The 21939-nt window shown below is 36.1% G+C and overlaps 1 protein-coding gene across 1 annotated transcript in view; it reads left to right on the forward strand.

Annotated features, from left to right (window-relative positions):
• ENPEP (glutamyl aminopeptidase) overlaps nucleotides 1-21939 on the forward strand; it is a 97462-nt gene that overhangs the window by 45582 nt on the left and 29941 nt on the right. Inside the window, exons 7-11 of the mRNA XM_024741950.1 lie at nucleotides 2803-2937; nucleotides 4866-4931; nucleotides 9911-9976; nucleotides 10113-10264; nucleotides 21079-21158. Coding sequence (XP_024597718.1) covers nucleotides 2803-2937; nucleotides 4866-4931; nucleotides 9911-9976; nucleotides 10113-10264; nucleotides 21079-21158 — 499 coding nt within the window. The remainder of the gene's footprint in view (nucleotides 1-2802; nucleotides 2938-4865; nucleotides 4932-9910; nucleotides 9977-10112; nucleotides 10265-21078; nucleotides 21159-21939) is intronic.

The raw sequence follows: 21939 nt of genomic DNA on the forward strand, positions 1-21939 counted from the left end.
ATTAGTATTTGGTATTGCATCCTTATTATTTTCTCATATCACAAAAGTATACTTTGAGAACAAGTTAGTCTATAAATTAAAACTGAAAGATAAAAAAAAAGTGAAAAAGTTAATTTGCAACAATTGCTTCTTTAAAATTTAATCTACATTGTGGTTTCTCAAGGATGGATCTATTGACATTTGGGCCAGATAATTCTTTGTTGTGGGGACTGTCCTGTGTATTGTAGGGTATTTAGCAGCATCCCTGGCCTGTATCTATTAGATGCCAGTAACCCTCCACCCCAGCTGTGAAACCAAAAATGTCTCCATAAGATGGTGTGGAGAAAACAGAACCCTCCTACTCTGTTGGTGGGAATGAAAGTTGGTGCAGCCACTATGGAAAACAGTATGGAAGTTCCTCAGAAAACTAAAAATAAAACTACCACATGCTCCAGCAATCCCACTCCTGGACGTATACCTGGACAAAACCATAAATCAAAGAGATACATGCACCCCTATGTTCACAGCAGCACTATTCACAATAGCCAACACATGGAAACAACCTAAATGTTCATCAAAAGATGAATGGATAAAGATGATGTTGTACATATATACAATGGAATATTACTCAGCTATAAAAAAGAATGAAATAATGCCATTTGCAGCAACACGGATGCAACTAGAGATGATCACACTAAGTAAGTCAGACCAGAGAAAGACAGATACCATATGATATCACTTATATGTGGAATCTAAAATATGGCACAATGAACTTATCTACAAAACAGAAACGGACTCACAGACATAGAGAACAGACTTGTGGTTGCCAAGTGGTAGGAGAGGGAGAGGGATGGACTGAGAGTTTGGGGTTAGTAGATGCAAACTATTACATTTAGGATGGATAAACAAAAAGGTCCTACTGTATAGCACAGGGAACTATATCCAGTCCCCTGGGATAAACCATAATGGAGGGCTTCCCTGGTGGCGCAGTTGTTGGGAGTCCGCCTGCCAATGCAGGGGACGCGGGTTCTTGCCCCGGTCCGGGAAGATCCCACATGCCGCGGAGCCGCTGGGCCCGTGAGCCATGGCCGCTGAAGCTGTGTGTCCGGAGCCAGAAAAGAATATAAAAAATAATGTATGTATGTGTATAACTGAGTCACTTTGCTGTACGGCAGAAATTAGCATGACATTGTAAATCAACAATATTTCAATTAAAAAAAGAGAGAAAACAAGAGAAAAATGTCTCCACATATTGCCAGATGTCATGTGAATGATAAAATGTCCCCTAGTTGAGGACCATTCCTCTATGTTGAAAATCGCTGATTTCATAATTTATTGAAATTACACTATATAAATGAAATTTTATTTTGTCCTGTATTTTCTATACAGTAACCCTTCTTATATCAAGATGTATTGTTTATGTAATATATTGTATATGTAATATTATAAAATTCCATTTTTAGTGTTTCAAAAACAATTAAATATTGGAAAAATTTAGTATGCAGTTCTTAAATGAAATTTAATCATATGATCCAACTCATTCATTCTTCATCTATTCATTCATTCTTCATTCAGTGAACACTACGGAGGACCCAAAACTGAATAAAACACACTTCCTGCCCTTAAGGAAGTTCCTAATTTAGGGTCTGGTGGTGGAGGGAATAGATAAACAAAGATACATTGTAAGAGAGCTTGATAAGAACCACAATAACGGAGCCTCATTTTACAGGTGAAAAAATCTGATGCCCAGGAAGGTAATGTACCTTCCAAATGTCACACAGACGACTGGTAGCACAGCCAAGATGAGAGTCAAATTTCCTGACACTGAGATTAAGATCCTTTCTTCTTACCTAAACATTTTAGGGGAACAAAAATTAAAATCCAAGACAAAATTACCTTGATTGACAGTCATCACTTGACAATAGTATCTTGCCTATTGTAAGTGGAATTCACAAAGTTGGAAAATGTAAACTAATATAGCATGCTCCTTTTGGGAAATAGTTTTGATTAAGATCAATAAAGCTTTTGGTTTTTATTATTAGTGATTTAATAGAACTAGATTTCAGAATCTAATTGATTAAGAATCAAAATAATAGCAGCTAGTGTGTTAGGTTTTCACTCTGTGCCAGGTACTATGCCAAATGCCTGTCATGCATTATCTCATTAAATCCTCTGCACGTTTCTAAAAACGTAGCTGCCATCATGGGTGAGGGAAATTACTTAAACTCACATGTCTAGAAAGTGGAGAAACTGAGCTTTGAACCTAGGAAGTTTGACTATAGTGCTAGACCTCTCAAACACTCTATTTTGCTGAGAAAACCTAGGACAGGAATGAGAAGGTAATTATTAGAACTAAAGCAAAAGTTAATGTTTTCTTCAATTAATTACGAATCATCCAAATTCCAATGATTAATGGAAAAAGACCCCTAAAACAATTTTTGACAAATCAACACATTTCCTTAAGTCTCAGACAAATCTGTGGGGTGATATCATCATTCTTATTGCACACATATGAAATAGGGCTTGAAAAGTTTGGCTCATGTCTGAAAGTCACACAGAAATAGCAGAAACAGAATTTATAAATGCTTCTGTCTTCTTGGCCTGCCATATAGGGGTGAAGTCAAGGGAATTTTAAGTAGAAGGGAATGGAATCAGTATAGAAAAATCAGTGCAAAATATGATTAATTTGAACATCTAATATTTATTTTAAATATGAGTCATTTATATTTATTTCCCCCAATGTGTATTATATAAATGATATTTTGACATATAAACCACTATAAAGGAAGTGCTAGATTTCTTTGGTTCATTCTGTCATTTCAGCGTGATCAGATGCTACTTGAAGATGTATTACCTGTACAAGAGGATGATTCTTTGATATCTTCACACCCAATTATAGTCACTGTGACAAGTCCTGATGAAATAACATCTGTTTTTGATGGGATTTCCTATAGCAAGGTGCGGAAAATATAACACTGTTTTGAATGTCTTCCTGTTTAGTGGGTTTTCTCTTAGTAAATGCCTACAAATGGTAAGAATGGTTATACTATGTTAATGGGCTTTGGGAAACAGTGTAGAACTTATTCCAAGTGCTGAATATTCAACAGTTTGTAATTTTCAGCGGAAATGATCAATGCTGGTCATTGTCACAGAATTCTGAAGCAGATTTTTAAAAGTTTCTCTTTTTACTTTTGTTTATAACAGCTATCATTCTGATAACTGAACATTTACCCTTTAGGCATCCAATTTAAAGTTATTTGACTTGATTTTTTAAAACACAGTAAATCTTCCTTCTCTGCCATGGTCAATGAGAAGTACCATATATGTGGACACCTTTTCTAGTAGAATGCTTCCAGTAAGCACTTAAATCCAATTCCGTTTGAAGGAATTACTTTCATCCATTTTTATATACGATTTAAAGATGAATTTGTTAGCATGTCATAGATGGGGCATTTTTTTTTTTTTTTTATGCGGGTCTCTCCCGTGGCGGAGCACAGGCTCCGGACGCGCAGGCTCAGCAGCCATGTAGATGGGGCATTTTTATCCAGTAAAATTTTATGAAAAGTTGCTAATAACCCATAGTGACCTGAAGATTTATGCTACCCATTTTTCTCCCACAACTTCTCCTATAGCTTCTCCTCTAAACATATTCCACACCTGTATGCAACATATTTTAGTCGATTTTCCACCCCAGCCTCTTGTGGTTTACCCACTAGGTTAAGTTGTTCAAAAGCCACTGCAAACTAATACATTTTACTGTTCTGGGGATACCCAAAGTTTTATTTAAGACAAAATATTACAATTATGAAAATGAATACTAGATAAAATTGGCTTTAGTGAAAAAGCCTTCTATATATTAGTATTTGAAGTTTATAGCATCATATTTTTTGGCTTTCCCTCTCATATGTTCTCATGGCATTATTTCAGGCTTCCTTTATTCATTTTTCTTTTATATTGTCAATGATTCTTTTTATCTTTCTGTTAAAAGGAGAATCTCTAATCCACTTATAGTATATTCTAATAATTCACATAGAGACATTTATATTTATTAAATCAGCTTCTTCCTAAGTCCTAGATATTCCATGGGTATAAGGTATTAGGTCAGAAATAAATACATGTTTCTAAGCCTTTAGCTTTATACTAGGTACAAAAATAACATATTTTAATAAATTACAGTAGAAATTGCTAACTTAAATGGGGAAGCAATGTTTTTCTGGTCAGTTACTTGAAAATTGATTTTTAAATCTATGAATAATGCATTTAAAATTAATCTTATAACATATGAAATGCAAGTAGACAGCAGAAGTATTCATCAGACTCTTCAGACTAAATAAAATCAAATGAGATAAACCACTTTGGAAGAGTAGCATTTTATGCCTAAATTATATATGCAATCTATATTAAACTATTTGACCAGATTAATTCCTCAACTGTCTACCCCCCTCTGTTAAAATATAATTATTTTTCCCAAATATTCCAATATACTTAAGAAGTAGCCAGAATTTTATCCTGAAGTTGCTTTCCTTGTTCATCAAAGAACATGACTTTTCTAAAACTTTCTCCAGTTTCTCTTTCATTAGGAAAGCCCCATCTACTGGTTCATGTGGTGAAGTGCAATAATTATTTGAACCTTGTTACTGAAACGATGGCCATTTTATCAATTTCTCCTTGCCTTTCAGTTATTTTAGAAGCATAGATACAGGGGGTATGCCAAGTGGTATTTTCATCCTAAAATCACAAATTGGTAGCCATATAATTTAGCATAATCATCTTAAAGACATTATCTCACATATATGATCATGAAATACTAGTCACAATAGTGATCACTGATATTTGTTTCTTACATATCCTTTATTAATTTAACTTGCCATTCTTTTCCATCATAGGGAGCTTCCATTCTGAGAATGCTTGAAGATTGGATGACACCAGAGAAATTTCAAAAAGGATGTCAGGTATGATTTATTACTTTTAATATTATTTAAAAACTACACTGATATATGGCTGATGAATGTTAAGATATGTGATTAATTAAGGACAATTCCCTTTTTACTTTTCTTTTCCTTGCTCAAGGATAATATTGCAGAACACAAAAAGGTGATCACATCCAGGTTATTACCTATGTTGTATCTGTAACTGTCATTTAACAAAAGTTTCATAGAGAAGTGAAACAGATTACTTATTTTTTTACACCCTTTATATGTGTATTAGCTCAGTCTGCCATAACAAAACACCATAGATTGGGTGGCATAACAACAGAAATTTATTTTCTCACAGTTCTGTAGACTAAGAAGTCCAAGAACAACGTGCTGGCAGACTCAGTTTTCGGTGAGAGTTTTCTTTCTGGCTTCCAGATGGTCACCTTTTTGCTGTGTCCTCACATAGCAGAGAGAGAGAGAACCTTCTGATGCCTCTTCTTATAAGACACTGATCCCATCATGAGGCTCCCACCCTCATGATCTCATCTAAACCTCACCCTAAACCTCCCAAAAGCCTCATCTCCAAATACCATCACATTGGGCATTAGGCCTTCAAAGTATGAATTTGGGGGGAACACAATTCAGTCCATAGCAACATAATATAAAATTTTAAATCTATCTATAAAGCTCTTCCATTATAGTTTTTAAAAGGACTTTTCCCTTATTATTAGATTATAAAATGGTTAACACACATATTCCTATTATGATAAAGTCAGTGAATAAAGAGGGCCTGCTTCTGTTTGGAAAGAGAAATAACAGTCAATTCCTTAAAGCATTTCACACATCCCAGTTAAGCTTATTCCTCCAGTGGATGTTTCAATTCCATTGCTGTTCTTCTAGACCATAAGCCAATTCTCTCAGGGTTTTATATTATCTATATTACCACCATTGCTACAATGTCCCTGTAACTGTCCTGTCTGCAGGTTGGCTCTGTTGTAGCTAGGGATGGAACTGTCTTCCTACTCTTTCTCTTCCATCTCCATCCCCCCTACTGTGACATCCCAGGTAGTAGGCAGAGCAGCGCTGATAGTATCCAATCCATAAAATAGAAAATGGGTGAGAGCAGTGCCCTGCTAGCTTTCCCAAAGGGTACCAGTACTTCCTTTGGATGTGATTCCCCAGGACAGTGCCTGCCCACCATTCCTACAGCTCTTACTACTGCCAAGTCTTCTTATGTGGCAATCAGCATTCTCCATAATACCATAAAAGGAAATGGTCCCCTTCTACCCAATACTTAAATTCCTAGGTGATTATTAAAGTAAAAAATAAGCAGGATTTAGGAAATATTCAGGGAGCACATCAGTACATTTTACTACTTTTGTCCATAAATAAAATATTCTGTGTGGACATTAGGTGGAAAGAGAGAAGCTATGTGTTTGTTCTTAAGTGTACATTAGAACATCTTGTAAACTTTTCATCAGCTTCAGACTCAAATTTCATACTTCTCTAACTGTAAGCACCTTTTGTGAGGAACTGTGTCTTCTATATTTTTGCATATAGTAGGAGAATGCATTACAGATGTTAGAAGATCCAAAAAATGCCTCTTGAATGAATGAATGGTCTATAATAAATAATATAGAATATAAAAATAAACAAAGACAATTCATTTTTAAAAGTAAATTAAAATTTCATTTGCATAGTTTTCATTCTAAATTAAACTGATGAATAACACGTTCTTGGAATCTTCAAAGTGGACTTCAAATTATTTTTTATATTAACTTTTTTTGAGAAGTACCAAAAGAGTCTTTAAAAGAGAATACCTATTCTAATAATTTAATAATACTCTTGCATTTTATTTATCTCATATCTGTGATATAATTAATTAAAAACCCAGTCCAGTCTAAAACTAATATTTCTCACGTTAAAACCATCTTCCTCCACCCTAACTGCGACTACAAACGGCGCTAGAATGAATAGATACTAATTTTCATATCATTATAGTGCTATGGAATTAATTTACAAAAAGACACTGAAACACTCATTTTTTGCCTTCAATCTTCAAACACTAGCTAATATCTGAAAATAATATATGATCAATATAGGTCACATTCAATAAGCTCTCAAACCAATTGGAACATCCCTTCACATAATTCTAGTATCCAAATGTATCTCTCCTTGATTTATCATCATGCTATGACTGCTGCCCCTAAACCCCACAATATGTGACACTGTCCAAGATTTTCCCCTTGCAAATACTAACTTTCTACCAAAAGTGACTCTTCATTAGCTAACCTGGTGTGGTGCTAACTCTGGGGATGGCCAGCTCTCTGTTCTCCTTCATGCTCATCACTTTAACCCCAAACCCAATCTCAGACAGCAAAGTAGGTACGGAGTGAGGGGAATTAAGAGTAAAACCAGGGCTTCCCTGGTGGCGCAGTGGTTGAGAGTCCGCCTGCCGATGCAGGGGACACAGGTTTGTGCCCAGGTCCGGGAAGATCCCACATGCCGCGGAGCGGCTGGGCCCGTGAGCCATGGCCGCTGAGCCTGCGCGTCCGGAGCCTGTGCTCCGCAACGGGAGAGGCCACAACAGTGAGAGGCCCGGGTACCGCAAAAAAAAAAGAGTAAAACCATCAACTGGAAAATCTTTCAGGCTGTGCTTGTATGTAAAAAAGCATATTAAATTATGGAGCGCTGATAACAATGTATGGTCATGAAATAGAAGCTGAGAAATATATCCATCCTTTCTTTTTCTCCTAGTATCAGTAGTATCGCTGATAAGACAGGAATGGTTCAACTGGAAAATGTCCTGTCCGTTCCTGAGATACTAGTCATAGAAACACTGTTCCTTTCCTTTGTGCACACTGATACTAACTGAGGGACTATTACTGGGGGACCTAGGTCATCGTAAACTTTTGACTGGAATGACTGCATCGTGATTATGCAAGGTGAAGAAGGAAATTTCTTAATATAGAATATTCAAAAGCACTAATATAGACAAAATAAAATTAGTTCCTTTTAATATACTGTTTATATAAGCCTCTAGCTAAGGTGAAGCAAGAAACTGCAATTTAAAAAACAGTAACAATAACAACAGTGACGAAAACCACACAAACTGATCCAGGATTCAGAAGTCTCTTCACCGTAATCTCAGGCAAATCTCTTCACCTCTCTAGACACCAGTTTCCTTCATGCCCAAAATGTGAGACTTGTATAAAATAGTATTCAAGGTTCCTTTCAGTTCCAAGATTGCATGTTTCTAAGTACAAGTCACCATGAATATACAAAGAAGCTCCTCTAAATTAATTTTAAGAAGATACTATTCACTAGAAATCATCATTACCAGGTAGCTATGATTATAATTATTACTATTCCGAGCATCCAATTATTTTACTAAGAAGGAATGAATGATCTATGCAAAACTCTGGAACGAACACCTAAATTTGATACAGAATCTGTGCCTTTCATTTCTTCTCCCTTCCTTCGCCTGCCCTCCAGTGGCAGTGCTGAGCAGTGAACCAATCAAAAGAACAAATATGAAGGCAGCATTCCAAACTGGCCTCAACCCTCTCCCAGGCATCTTGGAGCAGTCCAGATAATATTGTTTTCTCTCTCTATGCCTAAAAAGAGGAATTTAGAAGATAACAGGACTAAGGTATAGCACCTCCTGAAAATTAGAGCAACTTAGAGTGAAAATGATATGAGCAAAGTCAACCACTGGTTATTTTCTTTGAAGGTTCAAAGACCACTTAAGAAGGTTCGATTTCTATCAAAGACTTCCACATTTTAAGCAGGACAATTCTAGAGCATAACAGAGGAGTTATACAGCAGGAATTCTGGAAGGTCTCCTGGAGAACTATAAGTAGTGCCTAATTATGAGATTAGAAGAAGACAAGGAATTTTCTCTAGGGATATCATATTATGCCTGAAAACTCATATATAGAGAGGTTTTGTGACTAGAACTGACAAAAAGGGAGCCTTGTAGTTAAAAGATTTGTATTTTTAAAATATTTGAAAAATGAAATCTTACTCTTTAGAGTGAATAATTTTCCCAATTTAGCCATCATCATCATGATTATTATTATTCAGAAGACTATATATTCATTTATTTAGAGCAGGAGTCTGCAAACTACTATTACAGCTTGCAGGCCAAATCCAGCCCACCACCCATTTTTGTAAGGTCTGCAAATGAAAATCACTTCTACAGTTTTAAACGGTTGGAAAAACTCAAAAGAGTATTTCATGACATGTGAAAGTTGTATGCAATTCAAATATCAGTGTGCATAAATAACATTTTATTGGGAAACAGCCATTCTCATTCACTTACATATTATCTATGACTGCTTTTGTGCTATTTGGGCAGAGTTGAGTAGTTGTGACAGAGACTATATGTCTCACAACACTTAAAATCTTTATTATACAGCTTTTTACAGAAAAAGTTTGCTGAGCCTTGGCTTAGAGCCAAGCTCACCAGTTTTATCTTTGCATATCACTTCAATCACTCATATGTGATGGGGTCATCTAGTGTGTGAGATGAGAAAACACTACTGGTGTAAATAAAGGTAGGGGATGCAGCCAGCAGTGGACAGGTTAACACCAATAAGTGAACATCATAGAATTATGGATCTTTTTTCCTAGTGGATCAAAAATGTTTTGGACTGTTGACTGCTTGCTAAATAGTTGACGGTCCTTAAGCATCTTATATTGGTTGTCCTGAAAAAATTAAACTCTTTACCTCACCTGTTCACAATTCCATTAGACTAAAAAAAAACAACAAAAAAGCGAATTATCTCATTAATAAAAAATATTCCTTATGCTTTACAAATAAATCGTTATTTGTACAGTGTTTTTATAGGTTACAAAATGTTTTGCATACGGCATATCATTTGATTTTCATTCTAGGTACATTTGCTATATTATTCATTGAGCGAGACATGTTGAAGGGTTCAGCTCATGTTGTGGAAATATGCAAAAAGCAAACATTGACTTTTGAAATACTTGTTATCTTTCACATGCAGAGTTACTTGCAAAAATACAAATTTAAGAATGCCAAAACTTCAGATTTTTGGGCAGCACTTGAAGAGGTAAGGAGGAGTATATCCTCAAACATTTCTTTGATTAACAAATGATTTATCAATCATTTCTTTATCTGATTATTCTATCCTTTTATTTCCCCTTATTTGTTGATTGATTATTCTCTATTTTTTAAACATATCTTAGGCAAGTCATCTACCAGTGAAAGAAGTAATGGACACCTGGACCAATCAGATGGGTTACCCTGTACTTAATGTGGAAGATATGAGGAACATCACACAGAAACGCTTTCTGTTGGACTCGAGAGTTAATTCTTCTGAGCCACATTCAATTTTGGGGTAAGAATCTATAACGCATTTCAGAAGAAAAGCATAAATTTGATGGAAATACTGGCCATTTGTTTAGACCTTGCTCTTCAGTACCTGATGCTTAAGCACAGTGTTTTTGGGGAAACAAAGGCATTCAGAAATAGCTCAGTTGTCTTCAGGTTCCAAATGATGGACTGAGCACATGCATGCAAGTACTATTCTTCCCAGAAATCACTGAATAAAGAAACAGAAGTACTAAAAGAAATAAACTCAGAGAAGCAAAGAAAATAGGAAGGGCTAAATGTATCATAAAATTCTAGATGAAGAAAAGCAGAGGGAGAAATATAGACAGAAAACAAACAGAGGAAGATGCAGCCAGATAAAAAGAGACTTTCAGTAGAGGTGGAAGCTGATTTCCCCCTATCCGTAGACAGGCTCTGGGCTCAGTGTCGGCACTCAGAGTGGAAGGCAGGAGTGAGGCTGAAAATAGGGCAATTAATTTGAAGTCTGGATTCAGGACAGTTGTGCCAGCCAGACCCCTACCCCTCCACTTTCCCTTCATTGACTGCCATTCTTTCTTCTGCATAGAGCTCTCAAAAGTCTGGCAATGACCCAAGGCAAAAATCCAGAGGACTTTTTTTCCTAAAGAAATTGACCAAGACGTAGAGGAGAGCTAAGGATTTCCATCTGGTTGGGACACCCAAAGTAAAGCTTTCCTCCTTGTGGCATTTGTAGTATGAATGGGCTGGAGCTGCCAGCTCCCCTCATACATACACAGAGCCTCTAGTCAGACTTCCTGTTCAGCGGAGAAGTCAGTTTCAAAAATATACCTCCCTTCTCTACTCAGCCATAAAAAGAAATGAAATTGAGTTATCTGTGGTGAGGTGGATGGACCTAGAGTCTGTCATACAGAGTGAAGTAAATAAGAAAGGGAAAAACAGATACCGTACGCTAACACATATATATGGAATCTAAGAAAAAAAAAAAGGTCATGAAGAACCTAGGGGTAAGACGGGAATAAAGACACAGACCTACTAGAGAATGGACTTGAGGATATGGGGAGGGGGAAGGGTAAGCTGGGACAAAGTGAGAGAATGGCATGGACATATATACGCTATAAAATGTAAAATAGATAGCTAGTGGGAAGCAGCTGCATAGCACAGGGAGATCAGCTCAGTGGTTTGTGACCACCTAGAGGGGTGGGATAGGGAGGGTGGGAGGGAGGGAGACGCGAGAGGGAAGAGATATGGGGATATATGTATAACTGATTCACTTTGTTATACAGCAGAAACTAACACACCATTGTAAAGCAATTATACTCCAATAAAGATGTTAAAATATATATATATCTCCCTTCTCAACAGTAGAGGGGTTACGTACAAGACACCAAGAATAACCAATTTAGTCCTTCTTTCTTAAATATGAATGATCAAGGATCGCAAGGCACATGAAAGAAATCTAAAAGCATAAAAGGTAAAATCTCACATGAACAAACAAGAAACCTATCTCTGGGCTTCCCTGGTGGCGCAGCGGTTGAGAGTCCGCCTGCCGATGCAGGGGACACGGGTTCGTGCCCCAGTCCGGGAAGATCCCACATGCCGCAGAGCGGCTGGGCCCGTGAGCCATGGCCACTGAGCCTGCGCTCCGCAACAGGAGAGGCCACAACAGTCAGAGGCCCGCATACCGAAAAAAAAAAAGAAAGAAACCTATCTCTATAAGAGACATAATTAAAATAAAAAATAAATTTATGAAATATATTAAGAGATCAAAGAAGCTATTATATCCATTAACTAAGAGCAGAATGTTTTCGAAAAGACAAACTGAGAATATAAAAGAGCTATGAAAGATTAAATTTTGGTTGTCAAAAAAATTAATAGACCAACTAGAAATAAATTTGGGGAATTCCCTAAAAGTACAGGACAAACACACATAGAACTGGCAAATATGAAACAGAAGACAAATATGGAAAATCTAGCACCCAACTAATAGAAGTCTCTCAAAAAAAAGAAAATAGAGAAACTTAAGGGGCGAATTGTACCAAAGAAATAATAAAGTGCAAAAAGGCCCCATTGACTACACAGTACAAAAAGGAAAAAAAAAAAACCACCAAAAACATACCTAGCTATAGCCTCATGAAATTTCAGAAAACAAGGGTACATGAGTTAGTGTGGCATTAGACTTCTTTACAACAACTCTGAACTCAAGAAGAAAATGAAGCAGTCATTTAAAACGTGGATGCAAAAAATATTTTCAACCTCTAATTCTCTAGGCAGTTCCCTAAACCAAACGTATAAGCACAGTGAAGACATTTTCTGACGTGCAGCCCCAGAAAATGCTTTCCACACAGCACTTCTTAGAAAGTTACTAAGGCTACAGTCCAGGGGGATTGGAGCCTGGAGAGAAAAAAATATGAATGAATCCAAAAAAGAGGAAGACATAGGATCCAGGAAACAGTTCATCCAACCTAGGAGAGCCATGAAAGGAAATGCAGACCAACAGCGATCCAGTGGGCTCACAGTGCCGCAAGAGCAGGATGACTGGGGCTGAGTTAGGTGATCCCCAGGGAAAAGAGAGTATAATTGGGAGGATGGCAGAATTGGGGAATTGGTGAAGGCCCATCAGTCTGGCCAACTATAAAGAAGAAAATTAGCAAAAAACAAAATCAAGGCTGTATGTAAAAATTGTGATCCAAAAATAAGAAGCAGGTAGAATGATTTTATGCCATTGATAAAGTATAAGGAAGAGGAGTCTATTTTACCCTTATGTTAGGGTGTTTGTTAGGGGAAATTTGCATTTAAGGGACTCAAGGGCCATGAAATCAGACCATTGAGAAGGAAATATGACTCCAACACACTTCTCGGCCAGCAATATGTATAGAGCATAACTTCGTTTGTGTTATTTTATAATCAACCAATGGATAACATGTTAATGTTTGCTATAGTGACAGGTTAGATTGTAAATATAAACAATCTTAACACTGTAACAAGAAAAAACAGCTGACAGAAGAAAGGAGGTGGAAGAGGAAGAAAAGGTGGAAAAAAAGGATACTGGATACTGGTTCAGTGGTGGACCGAAGCTGGCTTTAATCCCAACTCAGTGACATCATTCCAGTAGCCTGAAATTGGTCATGATGTGAGTTAATGGAAATCAGCAAATACTACATTCCACTTCCCACCCCTGCCCTGAGAGCTGGTTGTTAAGCATTTATCAGCACTGCACAAGATAACCTTATTCTACAGTTAGGAGAGAGTAACAATACTAAAATTTATAAAACAAGAAAAGGCAGTATGGGTATATTATTTAAAGGAACAATTGTAACCTATAGAAAGTCTAATAATAATAATTTTGCTTTATTATAATTTGAATGTTAAAGGGGGAATGAAAAAGAAAGTAGTATAAGTGAACTAAGTCACCCTCTCTCATGGGTGAGTTAATAAATACTATCTAAAAAATATAGAGGTATTTAGAGTTACAGTATTAGATATCAGAAGAACCAAAACCAGAAGCATTTAAAAGGGGCTCCTTCTGAGAGAGGTGCTGGTCTGTGGAAAGGGTGTAGGAGACAGTAGCTTTTCAATAGTGGTTTTCCCAGTTTTTGATTAAGGATGTTTTTATTTACAATGCATAAATGAAATTCTCCAAACATTTTAACAGCAATTACACACTCAATCAATCAAATTATTTTGCATATTTTATAAGAGACTTCTAAACATCACCACTTAAAATTTTATTAAATTCCATTTATAATTTCAAATATAAACACCGAAAGACACAGTTTTATGAATCTAATTTCTAAAAAGAGTTTTCTATACATTTTTATGAATCTAACAAATTAAAAATCATAAATATAGTATATCAAATTTCTTGGGATTTTCAAACACATTAAACCTTAAAAACCAAAAAGGAAAAAAAAGAATCAAACCTTTAACTTTACAAAATCAGAATTTCCTATTACATGAAAAGATGCTCAACATAACTAAATATCAAAGAAATGCAAATCAAAACTACAATGAGGTATCACCTCACACCAGTCAGAATGACCAGCATCAAAAAGTCTACAAACAATAAATGCCAGAGAGGGTGTAGAGAAAAGGGAAACTTCCTACACTGTTGGTGGGAATATAAATTGGTACAACCACTATGGAGAATGGTATGGAGGTTCCTTAAGAAACAAAAAATAGTACTACCATATGATCCAGCAATCCCACTCCTGGGCATATTCCAGAGAAAACCATAATTCAAAAAGATACACACAGCCCAATGTTCATTGCAGCAGTATTTACAATAGCCAAGACATGGAAGCAATCTAAATATCCATCAACAGAGGAATGGATAAAGAAGATGTGGTACATGTATACAATGGAATATTACTCAGCCATAAAAAAGAATGAAATAATGTCATTTGCAGCAACATGGATGGACCTAGAGATTATCACACTGAGTGAAGTAAGTCAGAGAAAGACAAAATATCATATGATATCACTCATGTGGAATCTAATTTAAAAAATGATATAAATAAACTTGTTTACAAAACAGAAACAAACTCACAGATTTCGAAAACAAACTTATGGTTACCAAAGGGGAAACATGCAGGGGAGGGATAAATTAGGAGTTTGGGATTAACATACACACACTACCATATATAAAATAGATAACCAACAAGGGCCTACTATATAGCACAGGGAACTCTATTCAATATTCTGTAATAACCTATATGGGAAAAGAATCTGAAAAAAGAATGAATATATGTATATGCATAACTGAATCACTTTGCTGTATACCTGAAACTAACACAACGTTGTAAATCAACTCTACTCCAATAAAATTAACAACAACAAAAAAACCTCACCCAAATCAGACTTTTATAGGCATTTAAACATGACTACTGAGTTAAGGTATTCTAAGAATGTCAGATAAAATTACAAATCCAATACATCATTTCCTCTAATTTGCCAGATTTTTAAAACATACCAAATATTGTAAAAGCTGAGAAAACACGTGCCACACAGCCAGTGATTTCAAAACTTATTACACTTGTATGACTACAACTTTTACAAAAGTATTAATAATATAGCCGTTTCTGTATAACTAACTAGTTATTTCTGTATACATTTGCGGGGTGCCAACCGGTCCCAAATGAAGAGAACAAAATCACAATCTCAAGACGCCCCCCCTAGCCACTGTAGCTGGCCACAGGAACCTGGGTGTACCACTTTGGGGATGTCATCTCCGACCTTCATTGCCCAGCTGAGGCCCCTCCTAGACAGGATCCTGGCTAAATGAGAGCAACACCTAGGTCCCCTGGACAACATTCCAATTTCACACATGCCGATTTAAATTGTCTTTTAACTTCTTAATACGTGCTTTGGGTGGAGAGAATTTTGCACTCACCACACTCCAGGTGGCCTCTAATCTCCACTACCCGATTTCCACCGAAAAGACCTTTCACCCTCTTCCTTTTTTAATAGTCTCACTGACCTCATTTTACAGTCTCATATATAAATCATCACAAGATCAATTATTCAGTAGCAATTAAAATAACATGAGAAAGGAGAAATACAGTGTAGAAGGTGTCTCAGGAATCGTTTAATAACTATAAACTGGTTCTTTTACAGTTATTGTTTTATGTTCTAGCAAATTAAATTTGGCCCATTTTAATACTGCTAGAGCCTTTGGATACTAAAATTTTTAAAATATTTCTCTCTTGCAAAACTAGCTTCCATTTGGAAGTTTCACAGGAATTAATTCTCTCCTGCCGTGTGCCCACTGATATGCTGAGCCTGAATTAATTGTGGGACAGGAGGTGTGGTGGAGTAGAGACGACTACAGAAGACTTTCTTTCCTGAGGAAGTGATATTTAAACTGAGTAAATTGGTGTTGAGGGATGACTGTTGGGGTTTTCAAAACAAAATGCAACATATATGAAGGCTCTAAAGTTTAAAAGGAGCATTATACATATAATATGCAATGCTTACTGAGCATTTACTAAGTAGCTGGCACTATTCTAAGTACTTCAGTGTATTTTATTATAACAGATAGAGAACTTTAGGCAGAAAATTTTTAAATAACTTACTCAAGGTTGCACAGAGTATAAGTGATGGATCCTCGGTTTGAATGCAGGCAGTCTGGCTCCAAGAACTAGACAACAGAGAGGCACTGGGAAGACTGGTGGGAGATAAAGTTGGAGGGGAAGGCAGGGGCAGGCATGCAGACCATGTTAAAGATTTTAAACAAAAGAGTGTGAAAATTCAAGGATGTTAAGGAGAGAACTGGCAGGATCATGTTTACATTTTTCAAAGTTCCCCTCTGGCTGCACTATGGAGAACAGATCAGGTGGGACAAGAGTGGATGCAGGGAGACCAGTTAGGATGATATTGTAGCTAGTGACCCATGTGAGAGGTGATGGAGTTGATGGGGCCTGCCCTAGGAGAACGGCCAGGCTGGGGATGTGTGGCATATGTTCCAAAGATTGAGTTGAGCTAAAATTTCCAATTAAAGAATAAACAGTGTGCAGGGAATTGAAACAGATGAATTTACAGAGAACAATCTCCTTTTAGAATACTGTTCTCATCTTGCTCTATATAGCTCATAGCCGTATTTCTAGAGAACTGAAAAATCTTTATAGACCCACTTTATGATACCGTACTACATGCAGCAGGTAACAGAACCTGTTTCCTGATTTCCAATTCAGGGCTTTGGGAATTGTTACGTGAACAGCACACTCAGATGATTCCAAAAATTCAAATTGCCAAAAACTTTCTATCCCTGTCATCGAAAATGAAGAACACTCAGAAATATTAAATTAGCTACTTCTAGAAACTGGTTGGCCAGAAAGACAAGATCCAGCCTCATCCACCAGAATACAGGCACTAGTCCCCTCCACCAGGAAGCCTACACAACCCATTGAACCAACTTTAGCCACTGGGGACAGACATCAAAAACAACAGGAACTACAGCAGATCAGAAATAAATGAAGAAGAAATGAAGGATTACAGCAAAGATCAATAAAACTAAAAGCTGGTTCTTTGAGAAGATAAACAAAATTGATAAACCATTAGCCAGGCTCATCAAGAAAAAAAGGGAGAAGAAAAGCAGAACTAACACACCATTGTAAAGCAATTATACTCCAATAAAGATGTAAAAAATAAATAAATAAAAAAGAAACTGGTTGGCACCTGAACTGGAGAAGCCAGTGGTGCTCACCTTGTTGAAACCTGTTACCAGCCTCTCCCCCTGGAAACCTCACTCAGCTCTTCCACAGTAAATGAAATTCAGAGAAACTGGATATCTTGCTGGAATGCAGGTTCTGAAAATTAATAGTTCATGCCAAAACAAAGGAAAATTTGAGGTCTTAGACCCAATGAAATCGGTCAGGGAGTGTCTGTATTTCCTTCTTTATCTTTATTTTGGAGAGGAAAGACTATGATGGAGAAAACTTCTCTGTTTTTCACTCTTTCCTCTTCATAATATATGAATGATTTGAAACTTAGATCTGACTTGTTATCAGGTGATAATTCAATTACATAAATCAACATAATTTCTGTGATCATTCTGTTAACCATAAATTGTTTTTTACAGTTACTGTTTTATGTTCTAGCAAATCAGACTGGCCATATTTAACCCTGCTATTTAATAGTGTTTGCACATATAAAATTTAAAAAATATATTTCTTTCTTGCGAAACAAACTTCCATTGGGAAAGCTTCACAGTAGTTGTTCCCTTCTCTTTCATATCCACTGATTTGTTAAGCCAGAGACATAGCCAACACTGTTCTTAAACCTGTGGGATTACATTTTTAAAGACTACTCCTGGGTTATAGATTCCTCTCCACACAAACAAAAAACTTTATTACCAAGGGAACTAAACATATCAACAGGTCTAAAATCACTTTTAAAGTTATAATAAATCTTTAAATTGTATTCATCAAGATTTAGAACATGGAACCATACTAACACTTACACTTTTCTCTAATTTTTTTTTAGTTTTAACCTTCAGAGACTTTAAAAAAATTTTAGATTCATAGATGCATGATTTTTAGTGACCATTTATCATAAAGTCAATCTACGTGTTCCCTGTTTTTTTAAAAAAAGTTACAAGTTATATATGCATAGGAAAATAAACGTAGAAAAGACAGGCTATCCTCTTGAGAACATTTCTTAAAAATCTGTAGTGGCTCTTGAACAAATAAGAGAGAAAAAGACATTATATAGAAAGTTATCATTCCTTATTTTTCCATTTGATTAAAAAGTTAGATCATAATATAATCTAATTACAGATTAGATTATATGGGGCGTAATGCCCCCAGAAAGGAATTAGTTTTTTCCCCAACCCTAGTGTTCACCTGCTCTCTGTTCAGGTATATTACTATCTGGTAGACAATGTTAAGTTGTATTATAAACTAAACGGCCTCTTCCCTTTTCTCACTGCTTAAATATTCCAATATTAGGGAATTCTTACTGACCAGAAACTTTTTATAATTTAAATGGACCACACATTTGTAAGTTACTGTCTTACACTATGGCTTCAACCATCTCTTAGAAATGGGCCAGTTTCACATCTCCATCAGGGAGAGTTCTCTATGGGACAAGTTTACGTGTCTTTGGCAGTCCAGTCAATGTAAACCGGTGGAAGAATGGTAGTAGGTATGTCATGTTGGGGCAAAGTCAGTTTCATTAGTGAAAATTAGATTGGCCATATTTATACTGTCAGAAACTGTTATATTGCTAGATATTTTAAAAGTGAATTATACCTTTAAAAAATTAAATCTGATACTCTTGAATTTTAGAAAACATATAGGAAACGCTATCATTTCATTTATGTAATTTCTATTTCTTGACATTTTGTACTCTCCAATCTATAATTTTACTCACATTAGATCCTGTAAGTGGCTCCAAAACTATAAAATTATATAGCCTCAACCCTGCATCCTTTTTTGTCTTATGATGCTCTTACAGACCTCAGAGTAATATTTTTTACATGACCTTAGCAGTATATCTTATGCCTACTCTTAGGCACAGCCTAGTCCCAGAGACCGTGTCTTAGAGGGGACAGTGGAAATGTGAAATCCTAACTGTGCATATAGTGTATCAAGATACTCCGTACTCTGTTGTTTCAGTCGGGTTGGCATTGGGGAAAGGTGAGGAGGAATGAAATGTTAGTCTACATGGCAACACCACATCAGCAGAGCAGTGAAAGAGTGCAATCTGTAGGTAGAATGTGACTTTAAAAAAATGCTTCTTTGTCTATCTGTCGAGAAGCTCTGGCAATATTACTAGTCTATCTAAACTACAGACAGACTTTACTAGACTACAAGTACTAGTCTGGTAAAGGGATCATTCTTAGGTTGGCTTCACTAAAATCAGACCCTGAGGTGATCGTTCAAGTGAAAGTGACTCATTAGGAAGTCTAGGAAAGGCTGGTAGGGGGATTGGCAAGAGGGACATCAAACAGAAAAGGTGCAACAATAAACAGGTTCTGTCCAGGGTGACTACCCTGCAGGGAAGTTCTAGAGACAGTGCTTCAGTGTGGTCCTGCAGATGGGGCAAAGAACATTTCCATGCCCATCCATCATTGGCTAAGGGCTGCATCCAAGGATGTAAACTCCCAGGAACTTCTAGCTTTCCTTGCTCAGGCAGCCAGAGGGCAGTCCTCTAACAGAGAGACCCAGGTGCTGGCTGTGGGCAGGGAAAGCATAATGGAATCCAGAGTGTACAAAAATGACAAAGAAATTCAAGGGGATAAGGGTGGAGCACTGACAATGTCTCCTATAGGATCCAAGAAACAATTTATGTACTGGTTCTATGCAACTTACATCCAGAAACATTCCACTGCAATAAACTCTTTCAAGAGAGCTAGTAAAAGTTCAATTTATAAAACATTTCACTAGTTAGACAACAAAGGATGACTTCTTTCATGTAGATGGCAAATATATATTCTCCCTGAATTACATAAATTTTATTGTATCTTGAAAGGGAGAAATATCATTCCCCCATTCTCTGTTAGGGACTTGAATGATCACAGATGAAGAAAAACAAGGCCAACTCTGAGTTGAAACCTAAACCCAAACACAGATTCATCTTTTCTCTAGATCTCCTGTGTTTTCTGACTGGTAAGATACGATATGAGAACGATCTAAAAGACATTTAAGACCTCTTTTATGAGATTTCAAGACTAAAATGTTAAGTATATACTGTATCAAAGTACAAAGCTAACCTCCTCCCCCTGCTCTACAAGAAAATACTAAGAAGCTAAAAAGAACACTAAAACCCACTGAAACATGCTTGCCTGGTGAGTTTTCTTTGCAACACACTGGTTCACATGATTGTAAATAGGAGATATTTAAAGAGCATGATAAGCTTTAAGGGATGATGGTGGTGGTGTCATTGCAACATAATTTCTAAAATGCATTATTTCCTTCACAGCATTTTAATATTGTCTTCTGAATTCTAAAAATGTATTGTGTTCCTTGACAGAAACTATAGCATATTAAAGTCTGTGCAAGTATGTATGTGAATGCTCAATTTTATATGTGTTATATTTATGCAATATCTTTATTCCAAAGCTTCAAGCCATTTTTCTTGAAATAATCTTCTTCATCCTTAGCTAATTTTTGATACAAAGTTCCAAATTTTAGAGATTTATATAAATTGAAAGCAATTACATAGCCTATCTTCACCACAAAAGAGTACTGTATTAACTGTATTAATTGTATACTATACACTGGACAATTGCTTATGAGGAAAATATGCTTGTCTATTGCTTTTTATGCTTGTCTATTTTTACTTTGGAAATGTTTTTATTTTTTAGTAATAAAAGTTAAAATTTTTCTTTTTAAAAAACTTTAGTTACACATGGAATATTCCAGTTAAATGGACTGAAGATAACGAATCAAGGATTACGTTCTACAATAGGTCAGAAACAAGAGGTAAATATCATCAATTGATTTATTTCTTCTTTGAATTAATGTACTACATTAAATGAATAGAAGTGTAAAGAAACAACAATAAAGATGGAACGTATGATGTAAACTTCAGCAAAAAGAAACCTTTTAAGTAATTAACTGGTGAGCCAAAATCCTTATCTATAATAATGAGAACTTTTTTTACCTTAAGAAATTCTTTGTAATGATTTACCATGACTGGTACAATAATAAATACCCATATCCAAAGGAGAAGGGTCCGATACCCAACCACTGGAAGATCAATGTATCAATTTTCATCCTTTCTTTGCTCCCTTCCTTCTTTCCTCGCTTTTTCTCCTTCCTTCCTTTGTTCCTTCTCTTTTCCTTTCTTCTTTTTAAATATCAGATAAGCCACTGAATTTCTTAGAATGTTATGTAACAAGCCTGATTTTTAAAATGCTGCCATTAAATTAGACCTATCATTTTTTCAACTAGCACAACATTAGAATCTTTAATGACTCCAAATCATTTTTTCTAAGCTGTCAAGTTGTCACCAGTAGCTCAAGGCATTACCTATATCTATATCCATCCATCTAACCATCTCCCTAAGTGAATGACTTGGCACTTGCCTGTGTTAAATTCAGCTGTGACTGTTCTGCTCACTTAAACCAACTAGAAATATATTTCTGTATTCTATCTCCATTTATTTGTCTTTTCCCTTCTTGAAAAATTTTAGAGTTACATAAAAACATGGGAGACCTTATCACATGTTCTCTACTACAGATCGCTGAAAAAATAAGACAGG

The sequence above is a fragment of the Neophocaena asiaeorientalis genome, unplaced genomic scaffold (genome assembly GCF_003031525.2).
Source record: "Neophocaena asiaeorientalis asiaeorientalis breed wild unplaced genomic scaffold, Neophocaena_asiaeorientalis_V1.1 scaffold534, whole genome shotgun sequence".
Lineage (NCBI taxonomy): Eukaryota > Metazoa > Chordata > Mammalia > Artiodactyla > Phocoenidae > Neophocaena > Neophocaena asiaeorientalis.